Source organism: Macrobrachium nipponense, chromosome 4 (assembly GCF_015104395.2).
Source record: "Macrobrachium nipponense isolate FS-2020 chromosome 4, ASM1510439v2, whole genome shotgun sequence".
In the NCBI taxonomy this organism is placed as follows: Eukaryota; Metazoa; Arthropoda; class Malacostraca; order Decapoda; family Palaemonidae; genus Macrobrachium; species Macrobrachium nipponense.
In genome coordinates, this window is record NC_061100.1 from 15,363,833 (window position 1) to 15,385,739 (window position 21,907).

General features: G+C 40.0%; 1 protein-coding gene across 9 annotated transcripts in view; it reads right to left on the reverse strand.

Annotated features, from left to right (window-relative positions):
* The window catches only part of LOC135210728 (zinc finger protein Xfin-like), an 89,193-nt gene that overhangs the window by 20,647 nt on the left and 46,639 nt on the right, over positions 1–21,907 (reverse strand). The window contains exon 1 of one of the 9 annotated variants that reach the window (XM_064243546.1): positions 21,557–21,795. The exons of 4 other annotated variants lie outside the window; for them this stretch is intronic. Coding sequence is in view for 1 of the 5 variants with exons in the window: in XM_064243542.1 (XP_064099612.1) it covers positions 240–382 (143 nt within the window). In the remaining 4 variants the exon portion in view is untranslated. Of the gene's footprint in view, positions 1–239; positions 439–538; positions 703–9,199; positions 9,357–21,556; positions 21,796–21,907 lie in introns of those variants that run through there. 4 more of the 9 variants (XM_064243545.1, XM_064243550.1, XM_064243548.1 and 1 more) reach the window with 4 other exon arrangements.

Here is a 21,907-nt window from a genome sequence, read left to right on the forward strand (position 1 = left end):
TCGACGGAATTATGAACTGACAAATCGCCACAAGACCTATCATTTTCCATGATTCGTAATTTCCTATGTAAGATACGGGATAAGCACCTTAAAACGTCATTATGACCCGCTTGGATTTTGTGCACAATGTTGTCTGTTAACCAAGAATGATCATCTAAAACTACACAGTAAAAGCTAAGAACTGTGCAAAGCAAGATGTCAACTAAACATGTAAACACACGCACACCACATCCACATACACTGGGTTGGCGTTCTGAATTCCAATCTGCCAAGTCCAGCATGATTTTGAAGTTCCACTCGAGAACACAAGAAGTCGAAACGAGCTCTTTCGTAACTTTCGTTTTACTATATCACGCAAGACACCGATGCTCTCGTCATGCATTCGTTATGGGGTTCCCACAATGGCAACAAACAGTCACTTCACAGACAAAGAAACCACTTTACACCCTGTAAGGCTCGAGTGTTGATCAGTGTCAAGATTCCTCTAAAAATGAATATTTCAAACAGTAACAAAACGAAGTCCACAGATAAAACGTACTTTCTTTTGAAGGGAAGAAGGAGAGAAGAGGTGAGAGTAGTGTTAAGTAGCTGTAGGAGTGGTAGTGGTAGATCTGGTGGTTGGATGTGTTGGGGAGTTGCGCGCCCGACCCCTGATGGAAGGGGGAGAGGAAAAGGGGATGACTAACAGGGGGGAACCCCCACACAATTTGGCAGACTTTGGGGGCTGGGATATGATCGGTGAGGCGCCGGAGGGTGGGAAGGAGAGAGAGAGAGAGAGAGAGAGATACACATGGTGTGTGTGTGTAAGGTGGGGGAGGAGGGAGGGGGTGGACGGGGACGGGGGGGGGGGGGCGCAAGGCCTTCATAGGGGGGAAGGCATAGAAAGCAGGGCGCGGGGAACCCAACAGCCTTTTTCTTTCTTTCTCTAGGTTTAGAATTTCAACGCTTCGTCTTGCATCTATGAACGTATCTTATAAGCTACATTGTTGAGAATATAGAGAGTTTATCGTTAACTTTTAGAGTAGTTATCAAGCCGGGATACAATGTTTGTCAAAATAAAAAGTTGTTATGAAATAATATAGAAAACTGAAGCGACATGAGGGAGGAGTATTACCCTCCCGGCAACCTAACCCACCCCCCACCTTCGACACATCAGCCGTAGGATACATCAGCGAAGGCCCCTTCCCGCGACTCCCCCCAAATCCCCTTCTTCCATCCTCACAAATTTCTCTCTCTCTCTCTCTCTCTCTCTCTCTCTCTCACAGAATGCAACATTCTTCGATACCAATTCTTGGTGGGTGTAAGATTTTAGAAACATGAATTTATTCCATGGCCTAACTAAAAACAAAACGAAAAAAAAAAAAATGCTGGGAACACCGCGTTCGTGAACTAGAGACGTCACATCGCTGATCGTAGCAATGGCATGTTGAAGTTAACACAGAGAGCAATTTCTCGTAGTTATTCTAATAACATCAGCCCGCAGCTGCTCATTCGGATAGGTCCTGGTTGGAGTGAACCTCGGCTTCAAGTAAGAGGGGGGGGCGGCCCAGTTAAAGTGGAAGATGCCCCAGGAATGCGAACTTAATAATGATGATGAGGATGATGGTGCACATTCAGGGTATTTACTAGCCACAGTGCCATGTCTAATGAAGGAAAGTTATGTAAACAGCGATATTATTATTCCTCTATTTCAAGGTAAAATCTAGGAGTAAGACCAGCTTGATTCCAATTCTCTAGAAAGCCGGGAAACTCCTTTTCATTTCATTCTCTCGAGAAAACCGGATAGACCCTGGACTTCACATCACACTGTCGACCATATCTGCATCAACTTCGTGCCCAAAACCTAAGGCCCCCAAACTTTTTTCTCTTTCTCGTGTGCACAATAATAATCTAAATGATATATAATGCCAATATATTTAATAAAATCAACTCTCACTCCTGGGGGAGTAAATAGAAAATGCTAAAGTTTTTTTTTATATCTTCCTTTTTCGGACGTCCCCCTTTACGAGATAACCCATGTCCACCTCTGGGCCTAACCGTTGTGGTGCCCTCCAAGATCCAAACAGCCCCCCAACCTATTGCCCCACACACCAAAACCCTCCGCCATTAGAAAAAAATGACGGGCTGTGCAGATAGAAGCAGACCTTTGGAGGTGGTTTCCTTTTTAGAACGACCATGCCTGACCCTTCTCCTTTGGGCAGTTAAGGGAACCCTTTTCGCCTACGTCTCTCCTTTTTAAAGCCTTCAAACCCCCCCCCCCCCTCCTTTTCAGGTTATTATCCCCCTCCTCTTAATCATCTAGGACATTACACTATTGGCTCTCTCTCTCTCTCTCTCTGTGGGTTTGACCGCCAGCCCACCACTGCCACTACCCTCGGTCGGCGGACCTTTCTTAGAATGGACTCCTCGTAATTATATCCGTCTCGCTACGACGACTGGGACGAATATTTCCATTAAGGGTTCATGCGCGCCTACGCGCCAGAGGGAAAACCCGCAGTATGTAAGCAAGGCGGAAGAAGATAGGCAGGAAAGTCTCGTTCCGTAAGAGAGAGTGAAAAACAAAAATTCGTCATTCATTTTCCATTCATCTACTAAGAAATAATATTCAAAATATGTAATCTGTACAATTCACCATGTTAATATAATGTAAAAGCATTATTGTATTGTTATTAGTTAGAAAATTGTACCCTTACCCAAATATAATTGTGGATACACCACACTTTACATTACTATTACTAATAGTTACTCTTACTCTTCTTTCACCCATCTTACCTATCAGCTAAAAAAAATAATTCATAACTGTTTTTGACTGGACATTTCTTATCGAGAAGAAAAAATAATTAATAAGTCAGTGCCAGACCAACACAGCCGGCTCGGAAGATCTGTTCACGAATGAAAGGTTAAAAACTAGAGTACGCCTTAGTATAAAATAAATAAGCCGAAAGGAAACATAAGTAAAAGGCAGAAAGCCACGCAGGTAAGATCGAAAGAACGCTTCATAGAGGCGTAGTCCAAACCAAGGTATAGTCCTAACCATCTGGGACCATAGACTATCGTCCCAACTATACTACACTTTAGAAAACGTATCAAATGGCCAATGCTTTATTATATTAACTGTTCTTAGATTTCACAGCAACGAGATTGTTATACTCTTCTTGGCAATGCTTAGAAACTCTCCTACTTCTGCTTTCAGCAACTTTTCTCAATCAGATAATGCATGGCTTCCTTCGAAGTTAAACCTGAGCCCAATGCGTTCGTATTTTTTTCGTCCTAACCTTTTCAGAGCATGGGATTCCTCGTTGTTGTTATTATTCAGAAGGTGAACAACCCCATTCATACAACAAGCCCACGGGTCAAGTTTTAATTTTCAGTACCAGGTTAATATTACCCCAGCGCTTCAGTGGCATGGTCGGTTTGGTCTTGGCCTGCCATCTCGGTGGCCGCGACTTCAATTCTCAGGCATTCCACGGAGAGGTCAGAGATGTGTATTTCTGGTGATAGCAGTTCACTCTCGACGTGGTTCGGAAGTCACGTAAAGCCGTTGGTCCCGTTGCTGAATAACCACTAGTTCCATGCTACGTAAAAGCACCATACAAACAAAAATACAAACATACAACGTAAAAACACCATACAAACAAACAATGCAACGTAAAAACACCGTACAAACAAACAAACAACAATGTGACCCGACGAAGTATCGTATGCATGGAAAACACACATCACGGCCGCCCATAGCTTCAGTAAGAACCCCTTGATAAGTTAGGGCAAAGCCCTTTTAGAGACCAAATAATTACGGAATAGGAAAACGTTCTGACTGTGCCAAGGTTTACCTCAGTTGATTTACTAAGTAGAATGCGAAATCAAAGCTACCAAATCCCCTTCCGCTACTGATAACTATACTTCTGTTTTTTTTTCATCTGTCCATCCGCCTATGGTGTTTTTGTATGGTAACACTGCGTCCGGGTCGGGTTGGGGGGAGATAGTTACATTCAGCTTACATTCAACGATTATAATAATATCCTATTTCGAATATTAACTGTGTAAATCGCACACAGTCATTAATTACACCGTCAATATTCGAAATAGGATATTATTATAATCGTTGAATGTAAGCTGAATGTAACTGTCTAAAGCCCGGGACGCAGTGTTACCATACAAAAATACCACAGGCGGATGGACGGATGAAAAAAAAACAGTATAGTTCACAGCAGAAAACAATGCAAGGATGAGAGAGAGGCCCGCTCTCAAAAATCAGCAAGGACTTTTAACATTTACGTTAAAAAATGTTACAAATCATCCTGTTTAATTAGTCACCAAGTGATAAAAAAAAAATTATAAACGGGGACTGAATGGGGACAGAGAGAGAGAGAGAGAGAGAGAGAGAGAGAGAGAGAGAGAGAGAGAGAGAGAGAGAGAGAGAGAGAGAAGTGTCGCAATCCTTTTCAAAACTGCAACATTTACAATGGAGTGCAACTCGTAATGTAATTTGAAATTATATAAAGGTCACCCATGTAGTTTTTGACGTCTACCACTACTAATAATAACCACAAATCAAGTACAGTAAAATAAAACTTTAAAAATGCACACTCTCGTTGACGGCTCCAAAAGGTTTAATTAAGCGCCAGAGATGGTGTCCGAATTCATACGACTCGTACGAATGCATTTTTCGATTTCAAGCAAATGAAGTAGTACTACGATGAATGCAGGTCAGAACCTCTTGTTCGTGAATGGTCTGAAGTAGCCATTCACAATTTGTCATGTGGGTCTTACTCCACGCTTTTCAACCTCACTCCAAACGCCTAAAAAATGAGAATGTTATGTCCTATTAATGGACAACTCTAAGTATAATAATAATACTTAGAGAGACCTTACCTTACAGACCTTACATCTTGTTCGGGTTGCCCCCAGGTCCCTCAGTGTGAGGCACCTCTAATGTCTACCAGAGAGTTGCTAGTACATCTTACCGGTATATTTTGCATCTTCCAATCTTGGATGGTCTGGGATGCAGTTTAGATATTTGTCGAGCTATTCTTAAACACATCTACGCTCACTCCTAGAATATTCCTCAGATGAGGCTGGCAAAGCCATTGAATAGACGCTGCATTATCGATGCTGGTGCGTAGTGGATTAATGTCCTGTGTGCTTTCCTTATTTTTTTCCTGGTATAGTTTTGGGCACTATAATCTACCTCTGCTTGCTCTTTCTGATATTTTTAGTTCCATGATATTTCTGCTATTCCATTCTATCTGTTTCCATGCCTGAATTATCATGTAGCGTTTCTCTTCTCCTTTCTAGACTATATAATTTAAGAATTGGTAGTCTTTCCCAGTAGTCTAGGTCCTTAACTTCTTCTATTCTAGCTGTAAAAAGGACCTTTGTTACACTCTCTATTTGTGCAATATCCTTTGATAGTGTGGGTGGGGTACCATATCATATTGCAATATTCAAGTGGACTACGAACATATGTTTTATAAAGCATAATCATGTGTTCACGTTTTCTTGTTTTGAAGTGCCGTAACAACATTCCCATGCTTTACATTTTGCCAACAGAGTTGCTATTTGATCATTGCATAACATGTTCCTATTCATCATCACACCAAGGTCTTTAACTGCTTCCTTATTTGTGATGGTCTCATTATTAGGTCCCTTATATGCATATAGCTTTCTTTCTCTGTCTCCATAATTTATTGATTCAAATTTATCAGTTAAATACCATTCCTATTTTACCTCTTGCCCAATCATATACTTGTTAAGGTCTCTTTGTAGAGCGTCCTATCTTCATCACAAGTAATTTCTCTACTTATTCTTGTGTCATCTGCGAAACTACTCACTACCGAATCCTTAACATTATTGTCTATGTCTTCAATCATAATAACAAACAGTATTGCAGCTAACACCGTACCTTGCGGCACACCGGATATTACCTGGCTTCATGATTCTCGCGTTTGCAATAACTATCTGTTTCCCTTTGTTGTGTAAAAATTCTTTTAACCATCTTCCTACTTTATCCACGATATTGTGTTTTCTAATTTTCTTCGCCAATATATTATGGTCTACTTTATCAAAAAGCTTTTGCAAGAGAGAGAGAGAGAGAGAGAGAGAGAGAGAATTATGGTTATGAAGAATTCTAGCTTCAGGCTTCCATGATCCGGGGGGGGGGGGGGGGGGTGGGAAGCACCAGGCGAGGGTAAGAGGGTGGGGGGAAATCACCGGACGGGGATGAGGGGGGGGGGGGGGTTGTATAGGGGTGGGTGTAGGCTGGTAGTTGATCGGAGTGGGTGGGTAGGTGGGGGAACGGGTATATAGGATTTAACGCCCAACGCATTGTTAGGACTAGACCCTTCCCTCATTCTTTGTTAGTTTTCCTCTCTCTATCTCCTCTCACTCTCTCTCCTCTCTCTCTCTCTCGCCTCGTCTCTCTCTCTCTCTCTATATATATATATATATATATATATATATATATATATATATCTATATAGTATATATATATAGATATATATATATATATATATATATATATATATATTAGTCCCAACCCTACAGTCGTTACGTACCGTCCTGATAGCTGGCTTATCTCTTTAAGGCTACTCACATACATACCAAATTGCTACAGAAGAATAAATAAATTGTCACCTTGTGAAAAAGTACTTCAATGTGTCGACATTTGTCAAGCGTTGACTTTGCCTTTAAGGGAATCAAATGTCAGTGTATACAAGCTGGAACTCGAGTTTTGAATTTCATAGACAATACATAGGATTAAGGAGGTAAATGATATTGAATCTGTTCTCAGCATGATAAACGTGCCAATCTTTTCATAACTCGACCGTAAACAAAACACTAATTCTTATCGCACTTCAGTCTTACAGTCGATAATAAGCTTTTAGGTTTGGTTTTCCCTAAACCTATTATTGACCTAATTTGTTTTATTACAATTATTATTATTACTATTATTATTATTATGATGATGATTTTTGGTTTTGGTTTGTATGGTGTTTTTACGTTGAATGGAACCAGTGGTTATTCAGCAACGGGACCAACGGCTTTACGTGACTTCCGAACCACGTCGAGAGTGAACTTCTATCACCAGAAATACACATCTCTCACACCTCAATGGAATGACCGAGAATCGAACTCGCGCCCACCGAGGTGGCAGGCAAAGACCATACCAATCACGCCACTGAGGCGCTATTATGATGATGATGACAATGAACCCTATTCATATGGAACAAGCTAACAGGGCCATTGACTTGAAACTACAATTCATGTTTCCACAAAATATGGAGTTCATTTGGAAGAAGTACCAGAAGTTAATACGAAATACAGAATGAAGAGCTAAGTTAGGAAAAAATAACAACCTAATTAATAAATAATATAAACTTAAGCAAATCATTAAAATGAGTTATGAGGTTCCCACTTGAACATCCTCCGGGAGACGTGTAGTACCACAGTCCAATGTTGTACGGACAGAGGACCCAAGGAACAATGAATACAAATTTTTAACTGCTAGTATGAACGTATGGCGTTCTATCTCCTCTTAAAAGGCAAGGTAACGCAGGTAAAATCTGCAAATACTATTAGATCCTTCTATAGGACGATTACCTGCCTTCGTCCTTATGCTGAAAATGTATATACTATAATAGTACTAACAACGACAATATCTCGTGTTATGGTTCTAATGTCCTCTCTCCCAAGATAACGAAGGCTATTTGCAATGTTTCGGTCTGAGTGACGCACCCTTCAATATCGTTATCTGCCCGAAATATGGAAATAAAGAACAGCATGGAAGGGGCATACTACGAAAAAGATAGGTCCATCTCATACGAGACGCTACGGTATTATAGGAGGAAAAAAACTGAGATAATTTTTGTCTACGTTCAACCGTGTTATCTTTTATCCTTATCTGTATTCCGACGCTCCTATTGCCATAAAGATTACATATTACAGACAAACTCACTAACACTAAGAAATCTCTCTCTCTCTCTATCTCTCTTTCTCTCTCTCTCTCATTTATATCTAAACTCAAAGGAAGAGGGCAAGGTTTCAATTCTCGCGAGATGACGTAACTCGCAATCTATTAAACACAATCGCGCCTTTGCTAATAAAAACAGTGACATGGCCACTTAACAATTAGCCAAACCGTAATGGGTCGTAGCCATGTTGAAAAAAATAGACACGAGACTAGCAGCTTTCATCTCAAAACCCTCGCCTAGAAACATATGCAACGCGCTCTATGGGTTTAGGCATTCAAACACACACAAAGCCGTATAGAGCACATTCTACAAGAGTTCTTTAAGATGAGAACGTAAATACCACGCCATCAAATAAATTAAAGCTACGATAACTTTAAAAATGATATATATATATTATATATATATTATATAATATATATATAATATATATATATATATATATATATATAAGACGTAAGCCCGCCATACCAAGTAGAAGTTGGCGGAAGAGGAGTGGCTAGATGAAACGGGGAGAGGTGGGATTGAGGGAGAATAAGAGGGGAGCGGAGGGGAGGGGAGGGGACGAGAGAGAGAGAGAGAGAGAGGACAACATTTAATTAGGGTGGAGCAGCTTCCCCTTCATGAGACCATTCGGTGCAACATGCAACCACAAGCACTTTAACAGCTTTTCTACAAGAGCGGGCAAGTTAGCCTTGCTGCTTTGCATTTCTGCAGATATGGAAGTTTAGCTATATCCCTACTCCACACCCCCCGCCCCATTCACCCCAGTTTAAAAAAGAATACTAGGCACCCAGGGGAGATCCCAGTGCATAAATGGAAAACGACAATTATAGAAGAGTAATTAAAACAAATGCGAACGAATAAAGTCGAGCGTAAAAAGACAGACTATGGTGTGACTCACGCCAGCTTGTTTAACTCGATAGCGTATAGTGTATACAGATGTTTATATCGGCTTAGGCCGTTTCCCTGCGCAGTTAAATTTTCATAGCATTAACCACTATACACCTAAAAATGGAGGCTCATTAGCATCGCATCAAACCCAAACAGAGACTGAGTCACTCATCCTTATCTTTGCACGCATTCCTGTGCTTCCTGGATATCAAGGCCTTTCCTTCTCAATGTCTCTTTTCGCAACCATCCATCCTCCTGAGTGACCCACTCTCTGATCTGACATATCAACGTCCATTCTTTACATGTGACGCTGTACTACAAAAAACACTCCATCTTACCAACTACAATCTTTCTGCCTTCATTTGGACTTGACATCCTAATGCTAATTCCATGAAGGGGAGATGACTCAATACTACATCCTTCTGCATCCGGTCGAACTAAGGAGGAAAATTCAAGTTTCTTCAGAACGTTCTGCGCACAGCCCGATTATAGTAGTCCTCTTGAATACTCGATCCTGTGACAGAACTCCTCCTCACTCAGCCACCAGCCAGATATCTTCAACTGAATGCTGCACTTACATAGGTACAAATGACCACAAGTGTTTCCGTTTCTTCCACGATACACCAAGTAACTTACAGGAATATTGCGATATACGCTCGGCCGCCTTTCCGAATACCGAACATTTGTATGACTTACCATTAATACGACTACTATTCACACTGGAGAGTTATTCTGAAGGGACGAGCCCACCGGCCATGAACCTACCTACCAAAGGAAAGGCAGACTAACAGCAGATAGAAAAAGTAGAAGAACCGGACGGCATTTCTGCTCATACACTCGATACCAAATGGCCCGCCCATCTTTCTCCTCCACTCTCTCAAGAGAAGTCTACTGATAAATGAATACATAATGTTGCTCTGGTGCCCACTGTTCAATTATCCCTCAACATACATAGGTCTAAAGCAATTTTCACATGCACACAAGTCTTAAACAAGTTTCACATGTGCACACAAATCTAAAGGAAGTTTCACATGAGCCCATAAGTCTAAAGGAAGTTTTACACGCGCACAAGTCTGTTTAAAATGTGCACAAGGCTAAAGCAAGTTTCACATAAGTCTACAGCAAGGTTTACATGTGAAGAATTCTACAACAAATTTCATAAGTGCACACAAGTCTAAACAAATTTCACAAGAGCACACAAGTCTTATAAAAACAATTTTCACCAGAGCACATAAGTCTAAAACAAATTTCAAACGTGCACACAAGTCTCTAAAAAAAATACAATTGCACACAAGCGTAAAGAAAAGTCCACAAGTGCACGCAAGGCTAAAGTATGTTCCACACGTGCGCCAGTAATTTTTCTTAAATTTATGCAAAACTGATGTTAATCGAGTACGATATTCCGCATTATTTTCAATATATTATAAACAACAATTGGCCATATGTAGCAAACTCTCGTTGGGTTAATGCGTCAATTGTTAGTACGATAATGTAAGTGCAAACGCACTGATCAGTCTTATATCAAATATACGACCTGTTATTTCGAAGTCAAGAGTTTAATGATTCACCAGTTTCCAGAATATATATTATACTAAAAGTGTGATATTATATTATATATATATATATATATATATATATATATAATATATATATATATCTTAACTCAGACAGAACTTAGACCCAGCCCTTGAAGAGCAAAAGGTAAAAGGTGATTCTTTTAAAAGCTCTAAAAACCCAGCTACAGCTGTTATACAACATTCGACTGACAGTCACGTACAATATTCACTGTATAGATCAACACCTGTGTATTGCATTCGTTGCAAACGACAATCATCATAACGTTTTCCGGTTCTAGTGTCGAACACTTGTCGATGCAGTTGTGAGCTTGAAGCGTTAATCACAAAAGCTCGAAAGGCAACCGGCACACACTGAGAGAGAGAGAGAGAGAGAGAGAGAGAGAGAGAGAGAGAGAGAGAGAGAGAGAGATTATCAAGTCGTCTTCAGAAGAATGAAAACTAAGATAAATCCTTGTATTCACAAACATGACGCTGTGGTACTATAAAACAAATTACATAGTACAACAGTAACTGCCACATTCACATTCATGCCGTATATATTACTTACACACACACACACACACAATATATATATATATATATATATATATATATATAATATGAAGCTCTTAAAAAAAATACCGGGATTGAAGAAAATGTCCTGGCGTGAATCGAGAGAGAGAGGGGACCGTTGAAAGGAGGGAGGGAGGGAGGGAGGGAACAGTGAAGGGAAAAATGGTGGGTTGGAGGGTCGGACCAGGGTTTACGTGGCGCCGCGCCCTTAGGGGGAAGGGAATAACTGAAGAAGGGGGAGGATGGGGGAGGAGGAGGCGGCACGGAAGGGGAGGGGGGGGGTGGTTAGGTGGGGGCGTTGGGCCCCTGTTCTTACACTCTTCATTCTTTCGCTCCCTCCCGACTTCCCTTCTCTCTCTCTCTCTCTCTGCTAAGTCTTTTATTGTGTCATAATCTTTTGCACTCAACCCCCTCCCCTCTCTCTCTCTCTCTCTCGAATGTACACGAGTGTGTTACGTTATCCTATAAGAATGATCATCTATAGTTTTTTTTTTCTTAACTCATAGTATTTGATTATTCTTTACTTCTCCATTTACTCATCTGTCTCTGAAAATTATCATTTGTTCTCTCTCTCATCTAACACGTACGTATACTTAGCTATATATGAACTTGTGTTCTAGACTAACACGTACTAGGTACACTATTCTCTCTCTCTCTCTTTATATGAACTACAACATATTTTCATATGCATTACAATATACCTCTCTATTAATATATATATATATATATATATATATATATATATATATATATATATATATATATATATATATATATATATATATATTATATATATACATATACATACTTTCGTTTTGTTCTTATATGTACTAAACCATCTCTCTCTCTCTCTCTCTCTCTCTCTCTCTACCCTGTCATTATAGCAGCCCGGGGCATCCACCACCACCACCACCTTTGCCCACCCGGACCCAACCCAACTTTATGGACCCGGGGTAGGATGAGAAGAGAGGAGAGGTGGCTGGGTGAGGCATGGGGGAATAAGTTGGGTTAACTTCAGGGTAAGAAGGATAAGTTTAGAGGGGGTGGTTCGTTAATCAGGGATAGGGGAAAGGATAGATATAGGGGAAGGGGGAGTGAACGGAGATAACAACTCTCTCTCTCTCTCTCTCTCAGCAGCACTATCATCGATGAACACAGTAACTATGCATCTGTAATTCTATAATCATACCGGCAAATTCTCAGGAGTTCATAAGGGCTGTGGAAAATACTTCCTTAAAAGGAACACGGAAATAACTAGAATTCCGAGGTACACACACACACACACACATATATATATAATATATATGGCAATGAAACCTCTACCAGCGCTAATGACTAAAGTAATTAAGTGGTCTTAATCGTCAATTTAAACCAATAATGTCTCCCCAATGGGCGATGATTCAGTCAAACCTTTCCTTGTAAGACAGGAGGAGATGCAGAATGAAACAGAAGTAAATATTCGTAAATACTGTGTTTCCTTCCTTCCATCCTCCGCACTATCATCATCTGGTACTCCCGTCCGGACATTATAATTATAAGCCTTGCTTCTGCCATGTCTATAAAGTGTTATCTGTTCGGATAAAACCGAGTGTTACTTTGGGAACGGTTAAAAGGAGCTACTTTATAAAAAAGTATGAGATTCCAAATTTCCTGTTATTTATATTATTTGTTAATATGCTAGATTTATAAAAGCTAGCCAAGAGAAAGAACCAGTGACGATAGTGATAGTAAGTGGCCATCTATAATCGTTACGACTGCCAAACCTCGTATTTCTCTGACAAGTTCTGTTTCACACACACACACACACACCTACTATATTATAATTATTGGGCAATCTCAAAATTTCTTAAGTTACGAGCATTGAAATCAAACGAGAGGGCGTTAAACTCATAGACCATAGACGGAATAAAACAAGACCTACTGTTGAGAGAGAGAGAGAGAGAGAGAGAGAGAGAGAGAGAGAGAGAGAGAGAGAGATTTCAGGGTCCGAGTTCGAAAGCCGTTTGGAGATGCTGCTTAAAACCAGTCACACACCGTCGGCTGGACCTTACCTTTTCTTTACTTTTTTTTTTCTCCAAGTGAGTCACACTGGAATGTGAAATACTGGTGATAGAAAACGCTGATCTCCGATAAATATAGCACGAGAAGTTTTGGAACAATAGGAAATGGTTACCGCTAAATGGCTCTTGTTATTCTATACGTCTTAAAAATTCCTATGTGTATACTGGCAACTCAGCTGATCTAGTACTAACTAGGCCTAGGACCAGGTGGGTTCTGGGACTGGGCTACACTCTCTCTCTCTCTCTCTCGTCCGATAAGAATAACTCTGTATTGTCCACTTACACAATCAGGCACCTGTTACGACAAACCGTCCGCGTACCCTCCTACCTAATCCAACGCCCAAGGCAGGAGTTTTCTGGCATTACTTGGCATCTCACTGCTCATTTCTTTTTCAAATAATCATCATGAGTTTTCGGGCATTATTTGGCATCTCACTGCTCATTTCTTTTACAAATAATCATCATGAGTTTTCTGGCATTACTTGGCATCTCACTGCATATTTCTTTTACAAATAATCATCATGAGTTTTCTGGCATTACTTGGCATCTCACTGCTCATTTCTTTTACAAATCATCATCATGAGTTTTCTGGCATTATTTGGCATCTCACTGCTCATTTCTTTTTCAAATAATCATCACATGGAAACAAAATAAAAAGTCCAGCCTACTAATCTACGTTCGACTCTGCCAAATTGGATATGACACACTTGTAATTCTATATATGCAAAAAGATGCTTATAAACGTAACTTTTGTACACTAGACTTGTGTTCGTGTTGGTCAGCTTTTAAGCCTATGAAGAATCAAAATAGCCTAATTGTACAAGTTGCCTATGAAGAATCAAAATAGCCTAATTGTACAAGTTATAATTGAGGAATTTCTTTATAAGGAGAGACGTATACAAGGATTGAATAACTGTATGCAATAAGATAGGCAGATCCAGAGAGAGAGAGAGAGAGAGAGAATCTTCCGGAACCGCTCTCTTTCTCCCTCCCAAGGTTAAAAGAACCACTTATAGACCTCACATTTCAATATTTCTCTCATCACCCTAACCTACTACTTACTGTACAGGGGTTCGAATCCTAAGCCAGGGACCGGGCATAAGGGTTTCTTCATTTATGTTCAAGGGTCGTTAAGAGTTAAAATTTTACATGTATGTATGCACATATACACCTATTTACATATCAATTGTATTCATAGCAATGCCATTTCAACTTCTTGACTTCTTCCCACTTTATAGATATATGCTTGTCATATATCTATAAAACAAAGACAGTCACTGCCATCTACATTTCACAATAGTTGAATTAACTTCCAAGAAGTGTTATATAACATTCTTATCCACCTACAACATTCAACCAGTGATTTGACGGTCCCAATACTTCCGAGGTGCATAGGCCTACTGTTTCACAAACAATTCTTTACCGCGTGCCCGATGCACTCTGATCCCACCTTTCACGTACAGTAAAACATTGCTGTCACTCCGACGAATATGTAAATTACTGTCATGCAATTCTTCTTATGCCAGATAAGCCAGAGAAACACTTATCATCTCTTATTTCCACCGTCTTCTCATAAGCATTCAGCATCCACAGTTTCACACACTTCCACTGAAGAATATACCTGAGCAGAGGACAAAGTGAGGAAATCTTCTCAGGACTCATTTTGCTCAAGGGATCATGACGAGACCGAACAATGTTGCTCAGTTCCCTGGCAATAAAACCTATTGCGTCCGCCTTCACACACACACACAGAAAATCCATATGCTGTAAAATACCCTAATGGATAAAAAAAGACTAAGTTTTAAGGCCATTAGTTCAAATGGACTTGAAATTCGTACCGTATATAAGTGAACATTTTAGCTTAAAATAAAGAATGCTCGCTTTTTTTTTTTCTAGTGTCTACCTGCTACTAAAGAAATACATTTTAGTGGCCTACTATAAAGCTCACGGTATTGAATATTTCTCAAAGCAGGTTACCACTACTGCCCTACCAGCACAAAATTGTTTTGCTTACGCTACCGGCATACTGCTCAGATATTGCAGAGCGTTAGTCCTATCAAAATCCCTCTTCAACCCACCTGCAGGATATTCCTGTCCCCACACCCCTCCCCCCCCCCCCCCCCCCCCCCCCCCCCCCCCCCGCCCCCCCCCCCCCCCCCAACAAAAAAGACCCATCCAACCCATGTTACAACCCAACCGCCTATAAGCCCCACAATCCTTTGGAACTGGCCAATTCCGGCTCGGATATATTTCATTCCTGAACTGTCCTGAAAGACTTATATACGTACATGTCCCCCTCTACATTCAAAGCCTAACCTAACCAACCCCCTTCCCCCCCTCCCCTTTTCCCATCACGTTCCTCACTAATAATGATTAATAAAAAAAGAAGGAAAAAAAAAAAGAAGGGATGCAGCGTCCAGCCTTAGGGTACTAACCCGAGCCACCGCTTCGAAATGGATGGCTGTCCCACTCAAGATCCCTTCTCTAAAATGCCTTGCCCCCCTCTCCCCACCCCTCCAGACCCGCCCCCTAACCTCACATTCCCCCACCCCAACCCAACGTTTCAGGCTAGCTATGCCCAAGCCCCCGAAATCTCTCCTGCCACCTCCCTACCTAGAAAACCTCTCAAATATCTTCAGCCACTTACTCCTCTCCTCTCATGAATTCCACACTCTCAAGAAAACTGTAAAAAAAGATTTCTTTTCAACACTAGCAAATATCATTAGAGAATAACTACGGATTAATAGCCTGGTCATTCGAAATTATAACAAAGCTAGCATATTCAACAGGAAATAAAATGAAAATATCAGTAGTTTCTGTGTAAGAAAGCGTGAACTGCATTATCTGTTCTGTATGGCTAAAACTCATCTTCGGTATAGGCAGAGATCCATGTTTATTATATGTGTATATATATATATATATATATATATATATATATATATAGATATATTATATATATGAAAGGGTAATTTATTTGAGAAGCTCCTTGTCTTCAACAACTACTAATTACTGTTTTGAGAGAGAGAGAGAGAGAGAGAGAGAGAGAGAGAGAGAGAGAGAGAGAGAGAGAGAGAGAGAGAGAGAGAGAGAGAGAGAGACGTGAAGAGGAATAATACAGATGAACGAGACAAATTCCACAGCTAAACAACAAGGCAGTGCATCTATCTCTTTCGAGTCTGTAATGCGAACACCGCATGCGCACTCAGACCTAACACAAAAGCGTTATGCCACCACAAAAAAAATTGTCCAAGATGCTCCCTAAAGGCATACAAATAAATGTGGGGGTGGGTGTAGACTGATCTCAGTGAACCTTTATCACGCCCAACAGTCAAGTCACTTTAGCTGATGCAGATGTATCTGAACCCTGGTCCTCTAGAGAGAGAGAGAGAGAGAGAGAGAGAGAGAGAGAGAGAGAGAGAGAGAGAGAGAGATACTAAAAGCTTTGCTAGGATGAGGGAAAAAAGCATTCCCAGTTAATATATATATATATAAAGAAAAATAAAAAAAATTCTCATAGAACAACTGATATCTGGTGACATAAAGCTCTCTGTAAACTTAATTCCACGCTCTTGTGCGAAGGTCTTTAAAGAGCCACCTGATAACAAGACGAGGTCAACAACCTATATATAGGCCTAATTGTCAGACCAAAGTTGCGAGAAATCAGGGTAAACATTTCCAACTTCAAATAACTAATATTCGAAACACTAACTTAAGAAAACACATAATGGCAATTTCCATAACAGAAAACAAAATTGAAACCAAATGAACCCAAGAGAGAGAGAGAGCCAATTAGGCCTAAATCTGCGCAGCGAAAGAAGAACCATGTCAAAAACTTTATAATTACAATTCTGTCCAGTTTAAACCAGTGAATACACTGATTTGACTTCTTTATAAGGCAAATATATTGAATACTGTCCTATAAATGATAATTTTCAGAACCAAGGCCATGGAACTGATTGATAACATAACCACACAGAAAACAATAAACGTACTAATATCACTTATAACTCTATGAATCAAGCAAAAATATCACAGCACTCTCCAACACAACACAACAAACGTGGCTGTGGCGGCAAAAACGTCGTTCTTAATTCTTGATTACTCAGGTCAGAGTGGAGGTTTGACCTTGTATTGGCAAAGAAATTAATTTCAAACTATTCTGGCTGTGATGGTAAGCGGCAAAGCATAATTGTGGACTTTGCAGTAGAAATTTTGCAACAATCGTTCAGAAAAGCAACATATATGGATATTCGAAACAAGAAAGTTCTACGCACAAAAAGACTAGAAGAAAAAATGCTAAATTTCTTTTACCAGAAATAGAAGAAAAAACAAACTTACGAGACGAAATTGCATTAGAGTACTAACAGAAAAGAGAGAGAGAGAGAGAGAGAGAGAGAGAGAGAGAGAGAGAGAGAGAGAGAGAGAGAGAGAGAACTTCGACAACTGAACACAGATCTTTTGTAAACCCATCACTTCGTAGGGTACAAAACAAAACTTAAGGTTTCTCCATCTGCTGTAGGAGGGGGACTCATCACAAGGCACGGAAGAGAAAAGAAGGGATATGTAGTCCTGAGAGAGAGAGAGAGAGAGAGAGAGAGAGAGAGAGAGAGAGAGAGAGAGAGAGAGAGAGGCAGGTTTGGGTACAAGCCGAAGGGACGGGGGCACAGACAGGGCGTTCGAAGCTTCGGGGTAGGGGGGTAGGGGGGAAGGGAGGAAGGAGGGAAAGGAGAGGGGGGGATGCTGAGGCAGCAGATAAAAGGGGGAGGGGTCGACTCGCCGCCCCCCTCTTTCTCTCTCTTCGAACAGACCTCACACCCAACCTCGACTCCTCTTTTCTCCCCCCGACAAAAGTTCGGTTCTCTCCAGTATCGAGTGTGATCAGTGATCACAAGGCTCATCTTAATAAATGTGGTCCTAATGAACCCGATTCAAATCCAACAAAACTGGCCAACGGGTAACCGCAGCTTCACAAACGAACGATGCGCCAGGAACTGATTCCAACGGTATAACCAAGAACGAAAGTTCCAGAAATCCAAAAAATTATTCCAATCGGAAATACAAGAACGCAGATGAACCATCTGGCAACACAACTTCACTTACGCGGAACCCCCTCCCCCCCAACGCCCCCCTCTCACCAACCATAAACTTCTCCCCCCACCACCCCCTTGACCAGAAGGCCCCCCCCCCCCACCCAACACTTAGATCACAATTTCCTTTAACTAATTTCAAAGAAAGGCCACACAACCAGCTATGCACCCACCCGAGGCAGTTTGGGTGAGAACCTCACTTCAGTTGGCCTTACTCCCAAAAACTTTTCACAGAAAAAGGGACGTTTCTTTATTTTAAAAAATTTGGTATTAGACTTTAACGTTTACAACTGACCAAAAATCATTGTTATTGTTTTTTCATTAAAACACACGAAACTGAGATAATATCTGAGTGTGGGAGGGGTCACAATGTGGTCATGATACTCGTTTCTCCAGCGAGTGGTCCAATGTCCAATACATGGGCAGTCAGTCTGGAAGCATTATACGTCTAATGGCGCTTTTCTTGGCCCTAACAGGGAATCGTGTACCTGGTACATTGGCCAGAAGTCAGCTGGCGAAAGGAGGTGAAGTAACGAATTGGGGAAGACCAATTTGGGATTTCTCGACACTTCCCAATGAGGGCTGGCTGGACCCTACTGTTCACCTGAGCCATCTTACTCGACTCATATGTTTAATGATCAAGTTTTTGTTTTTTATTTTCTCGAATATTCTTCTCCATGTATGTAACTTTGGCCTACCGCCGTGGGCCGATGTGATATAAAATAAAAACAGGTAGGCGTAGGGGACATTTTTTTTTTTTTTTAAATAATGAAAGGGCTAAGTTGGTTAAATAATAAGCAAAGACGGGAGAGGGAGATCAGAGTATAAGTAATTTTTTTTTTTTAACTTTGGGAAATAAATTAAAAACCTTAATTACAGTTTTGCATGTACAGCCAGGATTGGGCGAGGAATGAAACCCAGGGCCCAAGTGTTCATCCTTATTTATTTATTTATATATGACTAGCTCAAACTTGCCACTTTGAAAACAAAGTCATAAATATAAGCGGAAACACTTGTAACTTCAACGGCGATTAGATCAAAGTGCTGGCTCAACTAAACTCCGAAATATGTTACAGTTCTCGGGAGCGTTTAAGATAGACATTACTGATAATATATAATTTAAAGTAGAAGCATATGCGTTTTGCTGAAAAAAACACAATCATCAGAGGACTTGGCTATTCAGAGTTGAAATACTGAAGTAAATGAACCTGGGATAACAATGAGTTATTAATTCAACTTTTACTTGGGTACACATTTTTAAAAAATCAGCGTCTTACTTATGGATGCTATTATTACTGAATGAGTAAATTTCAAACAGAACAAATGTGTAGACCAGCGTTTTAAGCAGCTTGTTTTGTCTGTATTAAAAATAATCATAAATAAACAATAGAAATAAAATAAAAAAATAAAATTAAAAGTAATACAAGAAAAAATATAAAATGTAAATAAAAATAAAAATATAAAATTAAAAATAGTAAAAATAAAATTAAAATAACTCCGTTCTCTGGTATAGTCCAAGGTCCACATCAGGCGTCTTATTCTCCTTCAATATCTCACAGCGAAGGCTGGAGCAAAACCGGCTTAATCTAGAGTTCTCGAACGAACAACCATAAGTTTTTCAATGTTATGAGTGTAATAGCAAAAATCACATTTAGACAGTTTTTACAACCGTTCGTGAAACACAAGCTGGTTGAGTGTATATGACCATGAAAATAAATCCTTGGATCAACATGTTGACGTAAACATAATTGGTGTAAAAATGAAGAACATCAATATGTAGTCACATTAACTCGTACAGGTGTTGGTAGGAAAATCCATTGAGGAAAAAAAAAAAGCAGATGAATCATATAAAAAAGTGCAAACAATTTCCCTTTACAGTATTGAGTCTCTCTCTCTCTCTCTGATATATATACTATATATATATATATACTATATATATATATATATCTATATATATATATATATATATATATATATATATATATTGTGTGTGTGTTGTTTACATTATTCAAACTGCCATATAATTGTGTAAGTAGTTATGTGGTACTAGCATAACTACCATGTAATAAAGCAGTGGGTGCACATCTATATAAATAGGGTGGAATATGTTACATTTAGAAGTGTCTTTGCATAAACTTACAAACAGGAAGTTTGCAGTATGCAGTGTGTATGACTATGAAAAGTAATATATATAACGCATGAAAATTCATTTAGAAAATTAATTCTGTAGGTTCCTCCCTTCAATAACCTTGTTCAAAACATTGACTTTTTTTTTATGTTGCATGAACCACGAGATTCACTTGGATATATTCCGTCTAGGCTTGTTCTATTTGTTTTCTTTAACATCAGAGAAATGTGTAAACAACATGGCTTTTAGGGCCTTAAATATGCCGACATCTAAGTGGCTAAATAAAAAAAAAAACTAAAATATGACAGATATGACCAAAACTTCATGACAAATACTAAATCCAAAAAGTTACACAAGGGTTTACATCATGTATGACGTCTGCTTGGTAGCTCTCATCCCAATGAAAATATATGTAACTGGACGCTTGTTGGTTTCCATTGTTTTCAAGATATTTTGTGATAATGTCAAGTTCAAGATATAACCCAACGCCCCCCGTCCCCGCCCCCGACGCTGACGAAACAATGAGATCACCGCTTTCCCCGAGTCGTAACTGCATCATGTACTCTCAAGGAAATTCACTTTGTACACGAAAGCAAGTGAAACATTTAACTTGTTAAGAATGACGATGATTTTTTTTTTAAAACCACTCCCACTTAACCTACGGGTTTGGCTTTGTTCCGAGTATTTTGGCACAGATGTACAAAACACTGGTGTACAGGTGTGCTACTTGTGTGAAATTAAGCAATTACTACAGTCTGTTCACAATAAACCTCATCTATTTTGAAAAAAGGAAAAAAAATCCAGAAGGGGGAACATCAGTTAACTCATACACACCCACAGCTGCACTTGAAACGCAGCTGCCAAACGTTCGATACATCACAATAACACGAAACCTTCACTCCAAACAGGTTTTACTTCCATTTGCACAATACCACCAACAAAAACTTTGTCTTTTAGTGCATTATCTAAGTATATCCTATGCACTTCAATATATGCATTCATAACATCACACGTATGCTCTAGACCGAAAAATGTCACAGAGAACGTAACTTGCCACATGGTTTTGTATACAAAGCTGCCGGACCACAATTTAACTGGCTCTTTTTCTTCTTTAACACGACAATTACCCAATTCTACAACCATGCGGACTTGAACTGCACAAAACTATTACAACCCATACAATTCTACAACATAAACGCCTACAACGGAACAAATATCTTAAGATCCTAGGCCCAACATAACTTTCATTTTCACTTTATACCCTTAGAGGAGGAGCAGAGATGATATTTACCCTCTCGGTGGAAATTTTCCGGTTAGCCAGATACTACAGGATCACAGTTCCACGCATCCAGTTCAATACACAACGCGGCTTTTCCTCAAGAATGTATCATCGGTAGAGAAGAGGAATAAACAGGTTAATACTGATAACATATAAAGAGAACACCGCTCAGCACAGCACTAGACTCATCACACACACCAGACTGAAACACGAGTGACGGCGTGTGAGTGAGAGAGTGAGAATGCTAAGGGACTGGGGTGGGAGCCCGAGAGAGAGAGAGAGAGAGAGAGAGAGAGAGAGAGAGAGAGAGAGAGACTCCTCGTCTCTAGACAGAGGTTCGGTGATTTTGGGACACTTATTGTT